The sequence below is a fragment of the Candoia aspera genome, chromosome 1 (assembly GCF_035149785.1).
Source record: "Candoia aspera isolate rCanAsp1 chromosome 1, rCanAsp1.hap2, whole genome shotgun sequence".
NCBI lineage: Eukaryota > Metazoa > Chordata > Lepidosauria > Squamata > Boidae > Candoia > Candoia aspera.
The window spans coordinates 204793893-204813091 of NC_086153.1; the positions used below are offsets into that span (position 1 = coordinate 204793893).

General features: G+C 36.0%; 1 protein-coding gene across 1 annotated transcript in view; it reads right to left on the reverse strand.

The window, feature by feature from the left end:
* Window positions 1–19199, reverse strand: part of KIF5C (kinesin family member 5C) — an 83393-nt gene that overhangs the window by 15914 nt on the left and 48280 nt on the right. Inside the window, exons 8-19 of the mRNA XM_063318378.1 lie at window positions 17789–17913; window positions 16423–16527; window positions 15332–15480; window positions 12374–12522; window positions 9211–9386; window positions 5700–5768; window positions 4489–4695; window positions 3291–3437; window positions 1942–2130; window positions 1718–1835; window positions 905–981; window positions 287–396 (exon numbers count right to left, since the gene is read on the reverse strand). Of these exons, the coding sequence (XP_063174448.1) occupies window positions 287–396; window positions 905–981; window positions 1718–1835; window positions 1942–2130; window positions 3291–3437; window positions 4489–4695; window positions 5700–5768; window positions 9211–9386; window positions 12374–12522; window positions 15332–15480; window positions 16423–16527; window positions 17789–17913 (1621 nt within the window). The remainder of the gene's footprint in view (window positions 1–286; window positions 397–904; window positions 982–1717; window positions 1836–1941; window positions 2131–3290; window positions 3438–4488; window positions 4696–5699; window positions 5769–9210; window positions 9387–12373; window positions 12523–15331; window positions 15481–16422; window positions 16528–17788; window positions 17914–19199) is intronic.

The window sequence follows — 19199 nt, forward strand, 5'->3', positions numbered from 1 at the left end:
TTTTTCTGCTGTGTTTTATCATTATTATAAAGCAGGAGCACTTTGTGAGTCTTGTATCCAAAAGAGTTTTCTTTGTTCTTTGTTCAAATGAGTATGAGGAAATTTTAGAGTAATACATCACAGCAATACTCATCTGGTTCTCTTCATGAGAGTTTTGCCAATAAATATAAAGAATACATCATCAAATATAGATCAAATAAGTCATCTGCAATAGTCCGTGTATGGATGTATATACACCTACAAAAATATTCAAAAGCTGTACTGGGGAATGTGAATATGAACGTACTCTCTGATCTCATCGATAATTTTTTGTTTCTCCTCAATCTCATCTCGCAAACGAGAGAGCTGCTTCTGATGAGCCTCCCTATGACTCTCCATCTGCTGCTCCAGTGTCTTCTGTTCATAGAAGAGATAAATAAATTACAATAATTTACTTTTTTACTCATTGTTTTTTAATGTTATCACATCAAATATGCCCTGCATAACTCAAAATTGCTGAGATTCTTGTATATACCGTTTTCTTCATTTAAAACTAAGCCAAGAATATGAATATCAGTTTGCCCAGTCATATCCCAACAATTCTGCCTTCTGAACTAGCCCACATATATGTGCTATGTGCCTCTCATAGATCAAAAGGCCTGTTAGGATGTACAGAAAAAACTAGTGATCTTGTGTTGAGGTGTGTAAAGGGTTGACTAAAACTTGGATAGCAGTTTCTTTGTGCCACTAATTTAGTACAGAGCTTCAGAGAATTCGCTACAAAGTTGGTGTTTCAAAAGTTTGAAGACACAGTATGACCTTGATCATCACTTTGAAACCAGTATCACAACTGCAAATGTATAGGGAAAATTAAATATGTGGAATCAAAAAACTGAAATTTATCATTGAGGTCATCTAAAATTACCTTCATTTCCTCTGCATCCTGCAACAAAGTCAGGTGTTCCTTCTCTTTATCTTTGAAACTGACTTCATGCATTTTTTCTGTTCAAATGAAGAGGACAGTTGAACAACTTTTTAATGTGATATAATTTAAGACGATATTAATCAGGTTCTTAAACGTCCTTGTGCAAAAGGTATCTTTCTACTTTTATTACCCTACAGTGACAAAAACATTAACAGGTGTTTCAGCAGAACAGTTTGTATCAAGCTACTTTTAGCCCATAGTTTTCAAGAGATACCTTCTTCCAATGAAAGCCAATTCCATTTGTCCCACTAAAAATATCACATTCCATATGTTGCGCAGTTTCCCCCATGTGTTGTTATGCCAGCTGTAATCTTTAAAGCCAATCCCTGTGACCAATTCAGAACATCAGTAGCCTCAGTTAAGTGGATTTGCAGCAGTTTCAGCTTATGAACACCAATTGCCCTTGTACAGCAAAATATGCCAATCAACATGAGTTGAGTTTTGATTCATGCCATACTGCAGCTAATAAAGCACGCTTATACCACACAGTTATTTTCCTGTGTAAGATTGGTAGATCAAATTGACATAATAAATGTCTCCAAAGCAGTATTAGTCCTCCCAATTCAGACAACATTAACCAGTTTGAAAGGACTTGGTGAATCCTTATCTCAGAAAGGAAGATGACAATGGAAAGAAGCTAACTACTAGACACAAATCAACACATTAGAAAAATAAAATAAAATCCAAGGGCAGCTATTGATGGACCAGAGCAGGAGATATGTAAAAGCCCCTTAATCCCTGACATTATAGTACCTTGTGCCCGCAATTTGGCCAGTTCTTCATTAAGGGAATCCTGCAATTCTTCTAACTGCCTTCGCTTCTGCTCCATATTCTGCATATAGTCTGTAAGAGACTTGATCTTTGCTTCATGCTTTGAAAGTTGAAAAGAAAGCAAACAGGAAACTGCATGTTTAATGTACACATAAAACTATGAGAAACTCAATGAAGAGAAAATAACAAAGAAACAGCTTAATAACCTGAGAGATGAGGAGCTGACAGGCAGCAAGTTCCCTCTCATTGGCATTCATTTTTCTATTAGAATCTATCTGGGCATTCTCCAGCTGTTTGCTACGGTTCACCAGAGATTTCACTTCAGACTTCATCTTACTGATGTACAGCCGTGCCATGGTAAACTCTTCTTCAATCACACCATTCACATCAGCTAACTGAACATACAAAATAGTTGCATCATTAACATTTTATGGGCAAATTCCATTTCTCACTATCTTAACAGAGATGTAAATATCTGTACATATTACTGAAATTGGCATGATATATACTGTTCTTCCCTAGCATCTCTGACACTTAGGGATCCCCATCCTCCCCAGATCTCACTGTCCATTTACTCGTGGGTAGAAATAGACAATAAATTATTATTATAGGTTTTTGATTCTGAGTATTGCATTTTAACATTCATTATAGCTTTACATTCCTTGCTGGTCTGCACCTTTTTTGTACCATGAGTTCTCAAGACTAGGAGCCCACCAGATGGTGAAAGTATTTTTATTCATTACGTAAAAGATACATGGAACGTCTTTATACAGTCATAACTATTGGTTCTACTGTATACAATTTATTTTTCTCTCCCCCTACAACTCATTGGCTCTAGTCCCATAAAAGTCTACACTGCAATAAACTTGCCAGCCTTCAATGCCAACAGTGCCTCTTATTTCCAATAAAGACAGTTTATTCAGAAAGAGAATGTAATAATAAAAATAAAAAGTATTACACTGACCAAATAGTGGCTGTATTGATCAAGTGCATTCCATATAACCTGCTCACCCCACACTGGGACCAAATCTGGCAGCTTTTTACATAGATCTTGGTTTAGTTGTAAAGATTGGAATCTGCACAATATATAACGATCTTCTCCAGCCTTTGCGTCTTTCTGGTATGTGGACTTCCCAGGATTTTCATCCAGCATGGCCACTGCTGAGTGTTCAGGAAGCTGAGATACTCAGCAGTGGCCATGTTGGGTGAAAATTCTGGGAAGTCCACATAGCAGAAAGATGCAAAGGGAGATCTTTGAGAGATGCACAACTAATGAATAACAGATACAAAACATCAAATACACAGCATCAATGCATGTACAAAAAGGGTGGGGCTTAGATCACGATGCCACAACCACCATCTTGCTGATTTTCATCCCTTCTCCTGTGGACCCTGTTGCTGGGTGTCTCAAAACACAACAGTCTTATAAAGACATACAGACATTTGAACGTGATTTACCATCCTCGAGGGCTACTTTTAATTTAGTCATCACTGTTAAAGTTGAAATATTTCTCTCTTGAACCACTGTATGTTTCCTGCAATACAGGCAACTTACTGTTTTCACATCATTAGTACCAATGATTCCACCAATCTCTCCCAGGTCCTTAAGCAATAAATTCAGTATTTCAGTAGCTCTCTTTTTCTGATGATTACTAAGTTCTTGCAACTGTCCCAGCTCTCTTTGTGTAGTTGACAGAGCAGACTGCAAAATAACAACAACAGCTTACCCACTGATCTTAACTATGTTGAAAAGCAATTGCATATCACAGTTTTTTAAAAATACTTTGTTTTCTGAAGTTACACTGTGTTTTCTACATTAAATGTGTTTGGACAGGCACAGTTTCCTAAAAATTTAGGGATATGAATCAAACACCCACAGCCTACTTATGTAAAGAAGCCTCAAACTGAGCATCACATTTCACTTGGGATATAAACAATAATTTAGCTCTCTACCATAATACAGAATACGTTCACCTTTTGTTACGTTCATTCTTTTTGTAACATTCATTCATATTTGCTCTCACTGAATTAAGAGGAACCCCAGAATTCTAGATCAGGTAGTGGGATTTATATTTAAGCTCAACTATTTATTTGTATTTATTTCGTATCTTATGGAAGTTTGGCAGAGATGGAGTATTCAAAACGATGCTCTCACTCTATGTCCCAGTTTCAGGTAGGCATTAAACAGCATGAAAAAACCCATAACCTAGCTGTTATGTGGCAGAGAAATATTCTCCAACAATACCTTCTGGAAACTCACTAATTCCAGAAGGTAGAATCAATGGAAGGTAGAAATAGCTTCCATTTTAAAACTTGCACAGAGGTGCACATATGGAAATTGCTAGTCTGCCTAAGCAGTAGCTAAAGCAGATAAAGCCACTGGAAAAAACTAGAATGCTGTTTCTGCTACCAAATTATTTTGCTGTTAAATGCCCAGTATGCAATGGGAAATAAAGTAATAAGAGTATCTTCTCATATATTTTCCAGCAGAAAATTATTATATCAGACAAATCTTAAAGATGGACACACCATTTCAGCATTCAGTGCAACAAAAGTATGGTCAATATCAAGTGAAATAATTTTTTTCACAAAACTGGTGCATAGCAGTTTGCTAAAGAAAATTCACTTTTTGCTTTAACATGCACTTCAAACAGCTGGGGCATTTAATGAGGTTTTAGTTGGGATTCATAAAAGGCATATACAAATTGGTATAAATGTATCTAGGAATGAAGATTAATGAGGATTGTTCCTACTGTTTTCAGTGCAAGTTCATCTGCCAGCTGTTCATTAGCTCTCATCTTGTCCTCCACTTCTTGTGATTTCTGGTCATAATTAACAGCTAGTTCCTCCAAAGCCTGAAGAACTTCTTTAACTTCCTCTTTTGCAGCTTCATTTTCAATTTGAAGACGAGTGAGTTCCTCTTGGATTTTCTCATAATCTCTCCTGGTGGAAGCTAAGAGCTGAAACACACACACAGAGAGAGATTAAGTAGCTAAAGTAGTGAACAAAAATAAAATAATTCAAAAGTATTATATTCAGTTTTATTCCAAATTAGGAAGGATGTAACAAAGATATGGTTTTGCCAGAACTACTGAAAATAAATTCTGAATGGTGGGCCTCTGTGGTAGCCCCCATTTACTATTGGAAAAAAAATTGTGTTAGAAGCTAAAAAACAGTCCCTGGTAAGTTTTCTGTATTACATTAACCAAGTAAATATACCCCAAACTTAACCTTCACAATATAGAAATTAATTCAGCAACTGAATTCATAATTTAGCAATTAAATTCTGAAGGAATTCAGACTCAACATACCATGTACATAATCCTGGCAAATGTTTGGACAACACCCACAAGAAACTGATTCTGATCTGGCATCTTGCTCTTGGCAATATCATCACTCAGCCCAGATAAAGCATTAATCAAACATAAAAAGAGGATTGGAATTTAGACCTACAAAATGATAGTGGTAAAATCACCCACCCTTATTATGATATAATTACAGGGTCTTCATGGACAATTCCTAGTTATCTTTATAACCTCTTACATATTCCACATTGGAGATTTTTTACATTGGCTCAAATTGGTGCATCTGTTATGGAGACTATAGACAAATATATTAGTCTACTAGTATGTGAGAGTTTGAATCAGTAACCCATGTATTGTCACATTGCCCATTGTACCACCCATGGCATCTGGCAGTCATAAATCTGATTGTTAGAAATGTTATTTGCCTTTATGATCAAGAGGTTACAATCTTATTTCTGCAGAACTTAACTTGGTCAACCACTATAAAGGTTGCCAAGTTTCTAGCAATAGTTATGGTGTGAAGAAGTCAATGATACTGTCTTCTCATTATTAATTGTTTCAGGTGTTTTTTGTTTTATATTGTATTTTAAATTTTGTGTTTGTGTTGTATTAGTCTAGGGGCATGCATAAATACATACATACATACATAAAATACTTACTTCCTCTTGATCCAACATCTGTTGTTTTAGTTTCTCAGCCAACTGACTCTGTTGGTTAATTTCATCATCCTGCAATGGACAAAAAAAAAAATGTTTCTTTTTCTATTTCTTTCATTTTTATGCCTTAAAATTGGCTAGATTTCACACTAGGCCTGGCAGTAAATCTTGGCTTTTCAGATACTTCACCCCATATTCAGGAACTTGCTTCTAGCAGAAGCTCACATACAAAACCAACTAGTTCAGTTGCTTTATAGCAGACAACAGAAAAGCCATAAATATGCAGAACACAGAAATAAAGCTATTTCTTTTATCTTTCTCCCTCTCTTCCAGGGATTAAATTCTAGGCCTTTTTTCAAGTCAATGGAAATTTGGCCATTCTTTTCCTATCCTTGAGATTGGGGCAAATATCTTCAGCATTTACATACCAGTTATATCTATCCTGAGAACTTCTGATTCCCACCTCACCAGCTCTTATACCACCAATGTAAAAGTAGATACAATATTTCTCCCCGATTTAAAATATTGTGGACACTGAATGTACCATTGTTGCACAGCAGGAAAATAAACCATTAAACATAATTTGCAGAGTACAGAACTTTGTTCCAATCTTTATCACTAAAACATATCACTCTTAACAGATGCAACCAAGTAGAATCATAAATCAATCTTATCTGGTCCCCAATTTAATGAATGCAAGATTAAATCTACAGAACACAGAAGTATCTTTCAAAGCTTGACATCACAATAGTGTCATCTGGCTTTCATTTATCACCTGTACAATCAACAGCTGTTTCTAAAGACATCTCACTTCTTCTTCTTTCCTTACAAAATCATACATTTTATATATAAATACACTACAATTTTATTACCAAGAATTCCTTATTTTCCTTGTGAAACTTCATATAATGAAACCTTTGGTGACAGAAAACTATGCCATTCTTCAACATGAAGATATACAATGTGTTCTTTACTGTTTGCTGCAAGATCACAATTTTCCCACCTTAAAGAATTACAGTCACTGCCTATGAAGACCACTCAGAAACTACAGCTACTCCAGAATGCAGCAGCTTGAATAACAGCTCGGTGTGCCCATATAACACTGCTACTTTGAGTCACTGGTTGGTTTATGGGTGCTGAACGAACAGCTCAGGACCTGGATATGTATGGGACTAGCTGTTTCCAGTAGTTTCTGCTCACCCAATTAAATCAGGAAGAGTGGCTCCTTCCAGGTCCCCTCCTTTAAAACCTGTCATGTGCCGGGGTCTTGGAGGCAGCCTTCTCATTAGCTGCCCCCCTTCCCTAGAACAGCATCCCCGCACCCAGACTTTGATCTCCCCTGACATTATTAGGATATAGGAAGGCAATCAAAGCCTGGCTATTTTGGCAGGCTTTGATGGGGGGATGAATTGAGAGAGAAAACTCCTGTGTGAGAACAGATTATTATGAAGGTTATGATTCCTCTGCATAAGAATGTTTTATCATGTAATGTCATTTATTTGATTATGTTCCTGTTTTAATCTTATCTATGGTAGGATGTAATATGCTCAAAGTTGGTTGGTGATTAGAGCAGCACTGATTATGTGCCATCAAGTCACTTTCAACTCCTAGCCACCACATAGATAGATTCTATCCATGATAGAGCAGCATACAAACCTCGTAAAATAAATATTTGGTGAAAGCAAAATGCCCAGATTTCCCTACAATACCTGTACATAAATCTGAAAGCAAACAAATTATATAGGCATAGACCATTTAATGTAATAAATAATCATCCCACTTGCATACCTTATTAATAAAGCCACTATGTATATTTCTGAATGCATATATCACTTAATCAGCATTTCAGAATCAAAATATAAGCATATATCAGACAAGAGTCTCTATGTGGAGGCAGTTACTTCTGATCACACACAGGGGGTGCCTTCAAATAATTATGAGTGACTTTGTAAGGTGCAGAGGTGCCCAATTTGCAGTCCTCCAATATTTTGATTGTGGCATCCAAAGACCCTGCAAAAAATGTAATTTTTAATGTTGTAGAATAGGAAAATTATTCTACATATACATTAAACTATATTTAATTAAGGCCAACTGCATTTACATAGCCTATAGCAGCTAGTAGCATATTTGTTGATCTCCAAAATGTAAGCAGGGTTGGATGGATGACCATTAGGAAATTTCAGGGTTGTAGACTAGTGACAAGCTGATAAACTTCCCAAAGAAAGCAATGGCAAATCATATCCCCATTGTTGCCAAGATACAAACAAGTGCATGAAGTCAATAGGGATTGAGCTTGACTTGAAGCAGCTACTATTTTACATTTATATATAAATTAAATTATATGTGGCTTTTGTCTTTGTTCTGTTCCTTTGACCTGACCATGCTTAGTTTTTTCCACTTTTCCAAGCATTACTCTAATCCTAAAATAGATTGTGTACCACTGTTTTAAAAGACTCCACACTATATCAAAGCAGTTATTTCAGCTTAGCACTGTCACAGCCAATGTTAAATGGAATTAAATAACTATTAAGTTTTTGTTAAGTAAAATTAAAGAGCTGCCACAGAAATTTTTAAATGTCTGTTAGCATGGGTGAAGAATATTAGGAAGATTGTGAATGAGTGTCTCCTTATTCATTTCTCATATTCAACTTATTATAAGATTTTCTGATTTCCTTACATTTTAATCCTATACTGGAAGGCAAGGAAGAGATGAAACTCTGGACATTATTACTGAGTCAAGTAATGCCTGAATGTAACAACTGCATCTTCTCATCACAAACATGATGAGAAGATGCAGTTGGAATTATCATCAGGTAAGAATCTCTCTTCATTTTTAAATCTTATCTTTAAAAAGGACATTATTGCAACACATAGACATTTACCATTAAAGTCAGTCACCTAAATATAATTGTGCTGCTTCAGTGTATATGCAGGGACTTCCATGATGAAATATTCTCACAAGGAAGTAAGAAAGAGAAACGTCTGTAAATAGAGGAAACTGGAAAGCTGAGCTGGAACTCTTCCATAGCATGTTTAATGTTCTAGACTTCTGATATGTGGTGTGATTTAGTTACACAATCTAGATGTAGTTTTATTACACTAAACTAAACCTCAGATCTACAACCCACCAAAGTTGCTGGATTTTCCTACATATCACTGCAACCTTATGCAAGCTGTATAGCTTTTACGGTTATCTATCACTGAACTTCAGGTATACAAGCAAACAAGTTTTACTTTCAGTAAGGGAAACCTACATTTATAGTAGTGAAGCTTCTATATTTTTCTTGTCTTTCCGTAAGAAATTATTTGATAATTTGACTGATTATTGGGGATTAAAAGGAAACCATTTTAATTTACCAACTTCAGCAGAACTGAACAGAAAGCTTGTGAGAATGAAAATACTAGTAGTTTTAGATTTTGTAGTTTGAGGCATACGTTGATTTTAGATCTGGTGAAAATTTTCCTTAGAAATAATAAGTAATAATTTATTACTGGAAGGAAATTATTAATGGACCTTATCATCCAGCTGTCTGTAGAGACTAGTAACTTCTTCTTCATATTTCCGCTTTTCCTCAGTGGAGATACCCGCAACAAGTGGAACAATGTTATCAATGATAGGTGTGTTGTCACATGGCTCCAAGTTCTTCTGGTCTTTTGCACTGATCTGCTCTTCCTCTGGAACAGCCTCTCCTGAAAACACAACAGATCCCAAGAGAGTAAGCCTAAATCTTTACTATTCTTACCTTTATGTCACCATACCTGTTGGTACTTACGGATAAACTTTAAGGAATTCAGCTCTGCAGTCAGAACTGTCAGACATCCAGAACTATGAACAAATAAATACAGCTGAAGTTGGATTATTCAGAGACCTCATTTGTTCCCCTACAGCATGTTTTTAAGCAGAAGATCTTTTTTTGCTAGATTTTATCATTATTAAGAGACAATTAGACTCTTTGGATTGGATCCAGACATACCTAACAGCATGTTGCCTGAGTTAGAGGAAGGGACTGGGATGATTTTTGTAGGGTCCCATTTCTCCCTACAGACACAAAACCGCTTCTAATATTCTGAAGAGCTACCAAATCTTTCAGCAACGTGGTCACTTTAATTATAGGAAACTACTACCTTGTGCAAGTCTCTCAATGGGAAGCTCTTGCTAGGACTCCGCTCCTACTAAAGGAGCTGCAAAGGACCCCCTGGAATCAACATGTTCTCTTACAATTCATGGTAACTGTAACTTCATTGTGGTAACTTTGTAAGCACTTCCTGCTAGGATTTCACATAGTACATAATCCATCAATTTACCTGAGAAGTTTATATTGAGATACCCAATTATGCAGAAATATTAAAATTCTGCAGATGAAATATTCATAAGATAAACTGGGAATTCATGACACACACGATATTCTAGTTCTGATTTCCCTCAAATGATTGGCCATCTCAGGATTTTCATGATGCCAGTAAAGAAAGGCTTCCAGGTCCGCTAAAGAGTAAATCTCCAGTGGTGACAACAGATTTAGAGATAGTTTTTAGAAGTCAGCTGCACACAACTTAAGAGGAAAAAGTATTTAGAAAAAGAAAGGTAATGTATTTATATACACAAAATAATAACTTCAGTAGCAAGACTATCAGTGAAAATAAGTTTGGGATAATCAGTATCAAAGGAACTAATCTGGCAGCAGTCCATTTTTTGTTCCTAAAAACGAACTTCAAAAACCATGATAAATCACAGATACATCATAACTAAGCTTCAAGTGTCTGTACAGTAATGACTAAAGTGGACTTAACTAGGCTACAGACCTTTGCGTGTTTATCTGGCATTAAGTCCTATTCAAAATCTGAGTACATATGCATAAGATTGCATTATAAACATTATTAATTCCATAAACAGCTCTAGAAACATACCGAAGGTGATTTTTAAGGGATGGATAAGAATGTATTTTCCAACATATATGGAAAGTGTAGATAATAGTTGAATGTGTTTTATTATACTGTAGGTTCAAAGTTATTATTCAATATCTCTAAAATCCTGGCACGTTTTTGGTTCTAATTATAGTCTAAATCTTATGATGCTTCTAGCACTTAATAAAGCCTGACATATTTCAGCCTTACTGGGGGAAATTAAAATTTTAGATCTCATGAGAAATTGACACTTTCAAATTATTCTTATTTAAAAATAGCAGGAAAGGGGGAGGTAGAAATTGTGGGCTGAAAAGGAGATAATTACTCTTAACCAAAGAATATGTAAAGATGCTCTGTAAAATTTTTTTAAAAGGAATATAATTCCTTTTTTAAAAACCAAACTGCTCAACAGCAATATACATGGTTACAACATTCACTACATTGCTTGTTTGACCCTGATATTTTAAGTTGCCTCTCAAATTCCAGAAGTTTTAACTATATGAGTTAACAATTTTGCTAAAGGTAAACCAACTATTCAAGAGTATCAAAAACTAAGAAATATTATGCTTATTTATTTATTTATTTATTTATTTATTTTTCAAATTTCTATTACTGCCCATCTCCCCCAAAAGGGGGACTCTGGGTGGTTTACAATAAAATCAGGAATTAAAACCATAAAAATATTAATTACAATATATAAACCAATAAATAAGAATATTTATTTATTTGGCATATGGTTTGGCATATGAACTTGAACAACAGTATACAAGTAATTTAGAATACAGAATCAGAGAATCCTCCAAATATCATCTTCATCTTTAAAAAAGGAGAGGAGGAGGACCCAGGAAACTACAGACATGGCAGCTTTACATCTATACTGGGCAAAGTCCTTGAACAGATCATTAAACAGCATGCTTGTGAGCACTCAGATAAGCATGCTACAATTAACAGAAGCCAGCAGGCGTTTACTCCAAACCAATCATGCTAAACTATAATCTTATCTCCTTTGACAGAGTTAATACCTTAGCAGTTCAGGCCCAATTCTGTTTCTGGGTTTTACTTCTATATCTTTGTAGCAACACAAATTAAGCATTTCTTGCAATGTAGCTAAATTCTGTGCTAACATCCATTCCCAAACCTAGCATGTTGTCAAGGACAAACTAATAGCCAATAAAGGGTGATGCACTAGCAGGTTCTTAGACTATAGGTGTACTCTAGTGAAGGAAGAGCTCTACAGTATTTAGCTTTTCACCTACAGCTTTTTAATCATGAAATTAGGTTTTGTGAACATGTATTCATAACTTGTATTATTCTTATCTATCATAACAAAATAACTTTAAGAATGCTAACTTCATACACTATGGTTTATGAACCCAGAAACAGCATTGAGCTTTTACTATCACATAATACCTTTGGCATGGAGTGCCTTTATTAGCTTTGAAGCTAATGACAAACTAAAATATAACTCCTGCCTTACTGTTCTAACTTATTAACCAAGGCTTTTCTATGACTAAAACTCTTGTTTCTTCCAAGCCTGGTTCTCTGCACTGAAACCATCATGCAAGAAGAGGGTTGTGCAGACCCAATGCTTGTTCTACCCTATGCAGTTAATGAAAAAAGCAGCACCACAACAGAACTGGGTCTCTGCCTAGGAATGAACTGTATTGATATATTTAGAGAGATATAAAGGAAAAAGAACATTATAATTGTTCTAGCACTGCAAATATTTGGCTAACTTTATTTTTTTTTAACACAGTTTCTCAACAGTAACTCACCATTCCGCCACCTATTCAGTTCCATCTCCAGATGCTGGATAACATTCTTTAATGTCTTGTTTTTTTCCTTCTCTTTTTCATATTTCTTCTTCCATTCCTCAGCAGTCAACTCAAGATTTACAGAAACTGTATTCTTAATTGTTTTTGCTCTGTCCAGAAAACAAAACAAACCAGGTATCCACAGTCTTAGCTAATCCACTCTGTTTAATAGGTAAATATTCAAATGTCAACTAATGCTGCAACTACAGTACAAATTTGTCTTTGGATTCAGTAATTAGTACAGTGGTTTCATATTTTGTCATTTATTTTATATAGTTTCCCAACTTATCTCCTAGTAACTGGTGCTGAATGTTCTGATCACCCTGTAGGGCTAATACAAGTTTTGACAATGCCACATCTGCAGTTGCATATCAGCCTATTTGGCCTTTCCTCTGTCCTTCCTCCAGTGAGCAAGGCTCACAGGAAACACTGCCCAGGTCACTTATATTGGCTGAAATATTCAAGTTACTCTAAGAGAGCCCCATATCTGCTTGCCTGGCAGTGATGGGGGATCTAATCTGACTGGTTTTCACACTGACAGACTTCCTAGAACACCCATGTTTTATTGTCTTGTCACATGGGAATCCCCAAAAGTGCTGCCAATAAGGAAGCTTAGGTCAGCCCAGCCCTTTACCAGTAGGGTATGATAAAAGGAAAAACAGCAAGGAAGAGGTGGCTAGGTGATGACAAAAGGGAAGAAGGGGAGGAAATGTGGCACTGAGAGAACGCACCCGGCCTGTCCCTCACCATCAAAACCTCTATACATGAGGATTAGAGTCTTTTATGAACTGCAGAGTATTCTCAAGCTTACGTATACTGTGAGTTGTACACTTGCATGACAAACATGCTTCCCATATATATCCCCTTATGAAATCTCAAGGTTTGGCAATCAAAATTTAAAAGGAAAACATATACTTCCATACATTTCAAACAGAGACTGGACAATCATCTATCAGGGATGGTATAATGAATCCTGCAGCATGCTGGATTTGATGACCTCTTAGTCTACAATGACTAAGATGACCTTCCAACTCTGTGATTCTATGACATACACATACAAACTGCAAAATGAGCAACTTGGAGAATGTGCAAGAACAAGGGCTGATAACCTCTTCTTAGTTCTCAAATGAAGCTTATATTAATGCATTCAAATTCCAAAGGCATCCTGAAATAAAAACTAAATCTATCCCTTCTTCACAAATTAACAAAAAATATCCAGCTGAAATGCAGAACTGAAATAACTGTTAGATTCTAAAAAAAAAAAAGGCAAATTCAACTAGTTTTAGAATCAGCAGTATCTATGAATGGGAAATTTGATTATTTTCTTTTCTCTGATTCTTGGCTCATTTTTCTTTGAAATCCCCATAGGTAAAAAGATCCTCTTTTTACATCAATATCTTCTTTAGTCCTTTACAGTGAATAAAAAAGTCAGTCTTCTGCACCAAGGAATGCAAGGAAACACATTTTCAAAAAAGTGGCTCAAGATGACTGAAAATTAGCTATATATTGTATGTCATCTCTTCACCCCCAAAGCAATCCATTAAAATGGTTTAATCAGAGTTTGAAATGTCAAGTGATTGTTCACTTTACTACAACCAAGGCCATATTAACTTTACAGCCCTGTATATACTTATCTAGGAGTAAGGATAAACTAATCTGTCTTCATATTAAATTTTACACATACTATCATATTCATAACATACATATTCCCCCCATATACATGTTTTGGAATTATTTCAACCAATTTAATGTGTTTTATATGTTGTTTTTAACAATAAATGGCCTTGTGTTTGGCATTTTTATCTATTATGCTAATTAGGTTGCATTTTATTGGAGAATACAAATATTGAAGAGAAATGCTTCACTTCATTTTTTTGGATTTATCGTCTGTTATATGTGAGACCTTTACTCCCTGCTCCACCAGAGCCATTGAAACAAATTTCACTAAGTTTCTAACACTGCTATTGCGGTCTGATGCTGCCTGAAGATTAGAATAGAAGTCTTGATGTTCTTATAGGTTTCAGAGAATGTTAGCTACACTCACATATCTGATTTATGGTAGAAATAGCTATTCATATCAACATAATTGCTAGAAAATCAATACAGTCACGTCAGACCTTGAGCCAGCAAAGCACTGATGCATAAAATTAAACCACAAAGAAAATTCTTTTGCTGCATGTGCAATTTTATTCTTGACCACTTTCTCAGAACTATCAGAATATCACTGCTGTTTGTTAGTGGAAGTTCTCAGGTCCATCAATATTTTCACATTCAACTTTAATTGACTAATATAATTTCTGCTGAGAAATCTTGCTGCAATCCTCTTTTGTATTTCTTAGGTTTTTCTTTTTTAATCCATTCAATTGTGTCCTATTCTTGGAGACTGCCTGGACAAGTCCCTGCAGTTTTCTTGGCAAGGTTTTTCAGAAGTGGTTTGCTCTTGCCTGCTTCCTAGGGCTGAGAGAGAGGGACTGGCCCAAGGTCACCCAGTCGGCTTTGTACCTCAGGCAGGACTAGAACTCACAGACTCCCGGTTTCTAGCCTGATGCCTTAACCACTACACCAAACTGGTTCTCATTTCTTAGTACATTTTACTAAACAAGTCGCTCTCTGAGTGAGATGGGTGGGAAATAAATCTGATATATAAATAAATAATGCGACATGTAATTAAATAGCAATCAGTCATTATTGTCTTCCTTTAAAAGAATTAGAGCAGAAATATACATATATTTCTTAAAGCATAAAACACAACTCCTTTGTATTCACACAATACATGGCACCTTTTTATTCAATTTTATACTTAAAATAATCTCGGTTTTCAGTTAGTTTGCTCTTTAACCAACTGTAACTTTCTTGGTAACTAAGTAAAGGTCAGTAATAAAAGGCATAATGTTTTTCAAGACAGATACGTTTGCTCACCTTTGTCCAAACATTAGAGTAGACTTGGTTTCCGCTTCATTGAAAATGGATGGGGAACAGCAAATGACAATGGTGGTTCTACAGTTACCACCTAAGGAGTCTTGGAGAATTCGGGTCATTTTGCTGTCTCGATACGGGACGTGTGTTTTCTAATTAAGAAGGATAAGAGTTTGAAGCATACACCAAAAAACACCCCCAGAAGCTGTTGTTGACATTTGTTGGAAACGCTATAATTTGGATTTCTGTACATAAATGCCTTCCAAACTATGAATTACGTATCTTGGTATATATGTGGGAGTGTGGGTGCAATATATTTTCAGTGTATTTTTAACTGATACAATAATAATTTTTAAAATGCATAACGTATTTAATTGCTCAATATTCTTTTCTTTCAACATTTTGGTTGAGAAAAACAGCTTTTTGTGTTTTCTCAGTTTTTCCCCCTATGTTTTCATCTCTCTGTTCAGTGGCACCTTCTGTTTGTTCAAATTTTTCATCTGTACAATCTAATGGGTGTCTGCATACACCACCACCCAGGCATAAATAATTCCATATAATAAGCCATTTGCTCAGACTAGCTATCCCAGTAGCATCAACTACAACAATATGATGCAAACATCTGTATGTGTGAAACAAATAGTTATTCACGAATGTACTTATCAATGGGACCTAACATACTTCCATCATAGACAATAATGCTGGGCTGGTTGCTGTTGGCTATAGTGCTGGTTATTTCTTCTATCTATTTTAAGCTTAAGTTGCAGGGACATGTTCTCTACACTGAGGAAGGAAGGAAGGAAGGACGGAAGGAAGGACGGAAGGACAGACGGACGGAAGGACGGAAGGACGGACGGACGGACGGAAGGACGGAAGGAAGGACGGACGGAAGGACGGACGGATGGAAGGAAGGACGGAAGGACGGACGGAAGGACAGAAGGAAGGAAGGACGGAAGGACAGAAGGACGGACGGAAGGACAGAAGGACGGACGGAAGGAAGGACGGAAGGACAGAAGGAAGGACGGAAGGAAGGAAGGAAGGACGGAAGGAAGGACGGAAGGACAGAAGGACGGAAGGACGGATGGATTACTTACAGTTCCTTCTGCCAATGCTGAAATCACATTACCCAGTGCAGACAGAGACTTGTTAATATTTTTAGCTTCATCAAGAACCGAACCCTCAGCTCCAGTTTTGCTGACCTATCAGAAAAAACATATGCTATTCAAAGTGAACTGAGTTCATACTCTGAAAAGAAAGGTAAAGGCAGTGATAATGTTACATTTGAAAGCAACACATAATACTATCTGTTATATCAGAAACATCTACAACATTTTCAGTTCATTCAAAACAGCATTATTACACTATTTGTATTTGTTTTCCTATGAATAACACACAGCAGAAACTTATTTCACTTACATTTCCAATATCCATAAAAGCAGCTCAGAAGGCCAAATCTATCTGACTGCAGCTAAACACTGGCATGCATCCTCAGATCATTCTCCTAGTTTTGTAGATTCTTACACAATAAAACCTCAATTTTCCAGACCTCCATTCAGTAGATTTTGCTTCAGGCTTCACTCCCAATTGACTGTGTCCATTGTTTCTGAAGCAGTTTGGACAACTGATGTAATATACAGTATGTTATTTGCATCTATTTACGACTTTAGTTTAAATATGTAATTGTTTTCATGTCATGTAAATCTACTGCATCAATTTACATTATCTGTAAACATTATCTGCAAATAGAGCAAATGAAGTAAAATGTAAATTATGTGAATTCAGTTAAATTGAGGTTTTACTGTGTACAATAATATCCAATAACAACTTTATATATCTGAAGGTAAAATTTAAAATACTGCATGAAACATGTCCAATGCTTTTCAGGAGGATTTTGAGTTAGATAAATACTAGATAATGCCATACAACTATACTGATGTGGAAACAACAAAAATTCCACTAGACAAGTGCATCTGGGAAAAAAAGTAAAAAAGCAAGGAACAATGATGCAACAACAACAAAGAAAATAATGACCTTTACAATTTAAAGATCATCCAGCACATTTGGAGGCTACCTTGTTCAGAAACATTCAGAAACAGATTTTTTTAAAAAAATAAATTAGAAACCACAATTCAAAGATGTTTCACATATCCTGACTGAAAAGACTTTTCAAAGTAAATAATTTTGCAGCAGCAGCTAAGGTTTCAGTCCTTCCCATTTTCTTCTGGATATTTTCTCTTTTTCTTGCATGCAAGATATTTAGGAATGGCCTACCTCCTATCTCATCACACAATGAAATGTTGTTTTGAACTGGCACAAATTATATCCAATTTACTTGCAGGGCAATCATCTAAACTTATCCTTTATGAATTTCAAATGTGTTTTATTACACTAAGTCATGAATTCCAAAGTTCCTACTTTGTAGTCAAGAATTTTATGTATAGTAGTTAACAGGATCATTACCTTTTCACTTCCAGCAAGATCTACCAAATAAAGCTTCCCACTGAGTTTTTTTTCGGTCTCCACATTCTCTTGTTTGATATTAATTAGAAAGATACTGTGACTTCTAGAACTGTGTTCATTCATGTCTATGAAGAGAAAATTCAATAAGCTAATGCTACTATTTAAGAAGGTTTTTTATCCATCTCTTTTAAATTCCATTAAACCATCATCCTTCTTTTTTCCTTGTTTCTGTCAGCAAAGACTAGAATTGGTCCTTACCTGTGACTGCAGTCCTTCCAGCAGTCATTTCTGATTTCACATTAGTGCTGAACCTATTTGTATCCTTCTGAGAGCTTACTGAATTGCCTGGAAGGAGCCCTGTTCCCCACATATGCCGCGTAGTCAAGCCCAGATTCACAGAGCAAAATTGTTCCCACTTATGTTGGCAGGACCAGCACAGAGTGTAGCATCACGTTAGTGCACAAGAACAAAGTTAAGATTTGTGGCTGGCCACATTTATGAAACTGAGAATGAGAAACTGAATGAAGCCTAAAGCAATATTAGCTTTGCACCCTAAAAGAGTTCTGATAGCTCTTTTAACGTGGTGCTAAAACTTACAGTGGTGATAAAATTTCAGGAAATCCATCACATCATTCAACTCCTTTCTCAGTGTTTTCTATATATGGAAATATGCAGAATGTTTGCATTGTCTATAACAACCCCAGAAGCAGCAGAAAAAAACATCCATTCTCAGAAGTACTTTGAAAAGATACAAAATTTTTTTTTAATTAATTAATTTATTTATACATTTATTCACCGCCCAACTCCGCCTCATGGGGGATTCTGGGCAGTTTACAATAAAACAAGGTTAAGATTTAAAACCACTCAATACAGCAATACAATACAATAAAATAAAAATATAATAAAATCTAAATGGCGAAAGGTCTTAATCAGTCCATGAGTATAATAGGCCCCTCAAAATCACTTAGGGCACTAGCCATCCCCAGGTATAACTATTCCCCCTCCCATTCCAAGCCTGCTGACAAAACCAGGTCTTTAATCTTTTTCGGAAGTCCAGGAGTGAGGGGGCCTGTCTCACCTCTGCGGGGAGGATGTTCCAAAGGGTAGGAGCTACAACAGAGAAGGCACACTTCCAAGACCCTGCTAGATGAAATTCTTTTATAGATGGGGTCCGTAACATGCCCTCCCTGCATGACCGGGTGGGGCGGGTCAATGTAATAGGTATGAGACGATCCCTCAGATATCCTATACTTCACAACCTGATTCAATTTGCTGCTTTGAAACTATTCTCTTTTTCAATTCATGAACCTGCTTTGGTGTGAATCAGCTGAAACTGTCAAATCAAAGCAAAGTTTGGCACACCCTAGTAAATACACATCTCTTTCTCTAAGATTTTAATAGTTAAAAATGA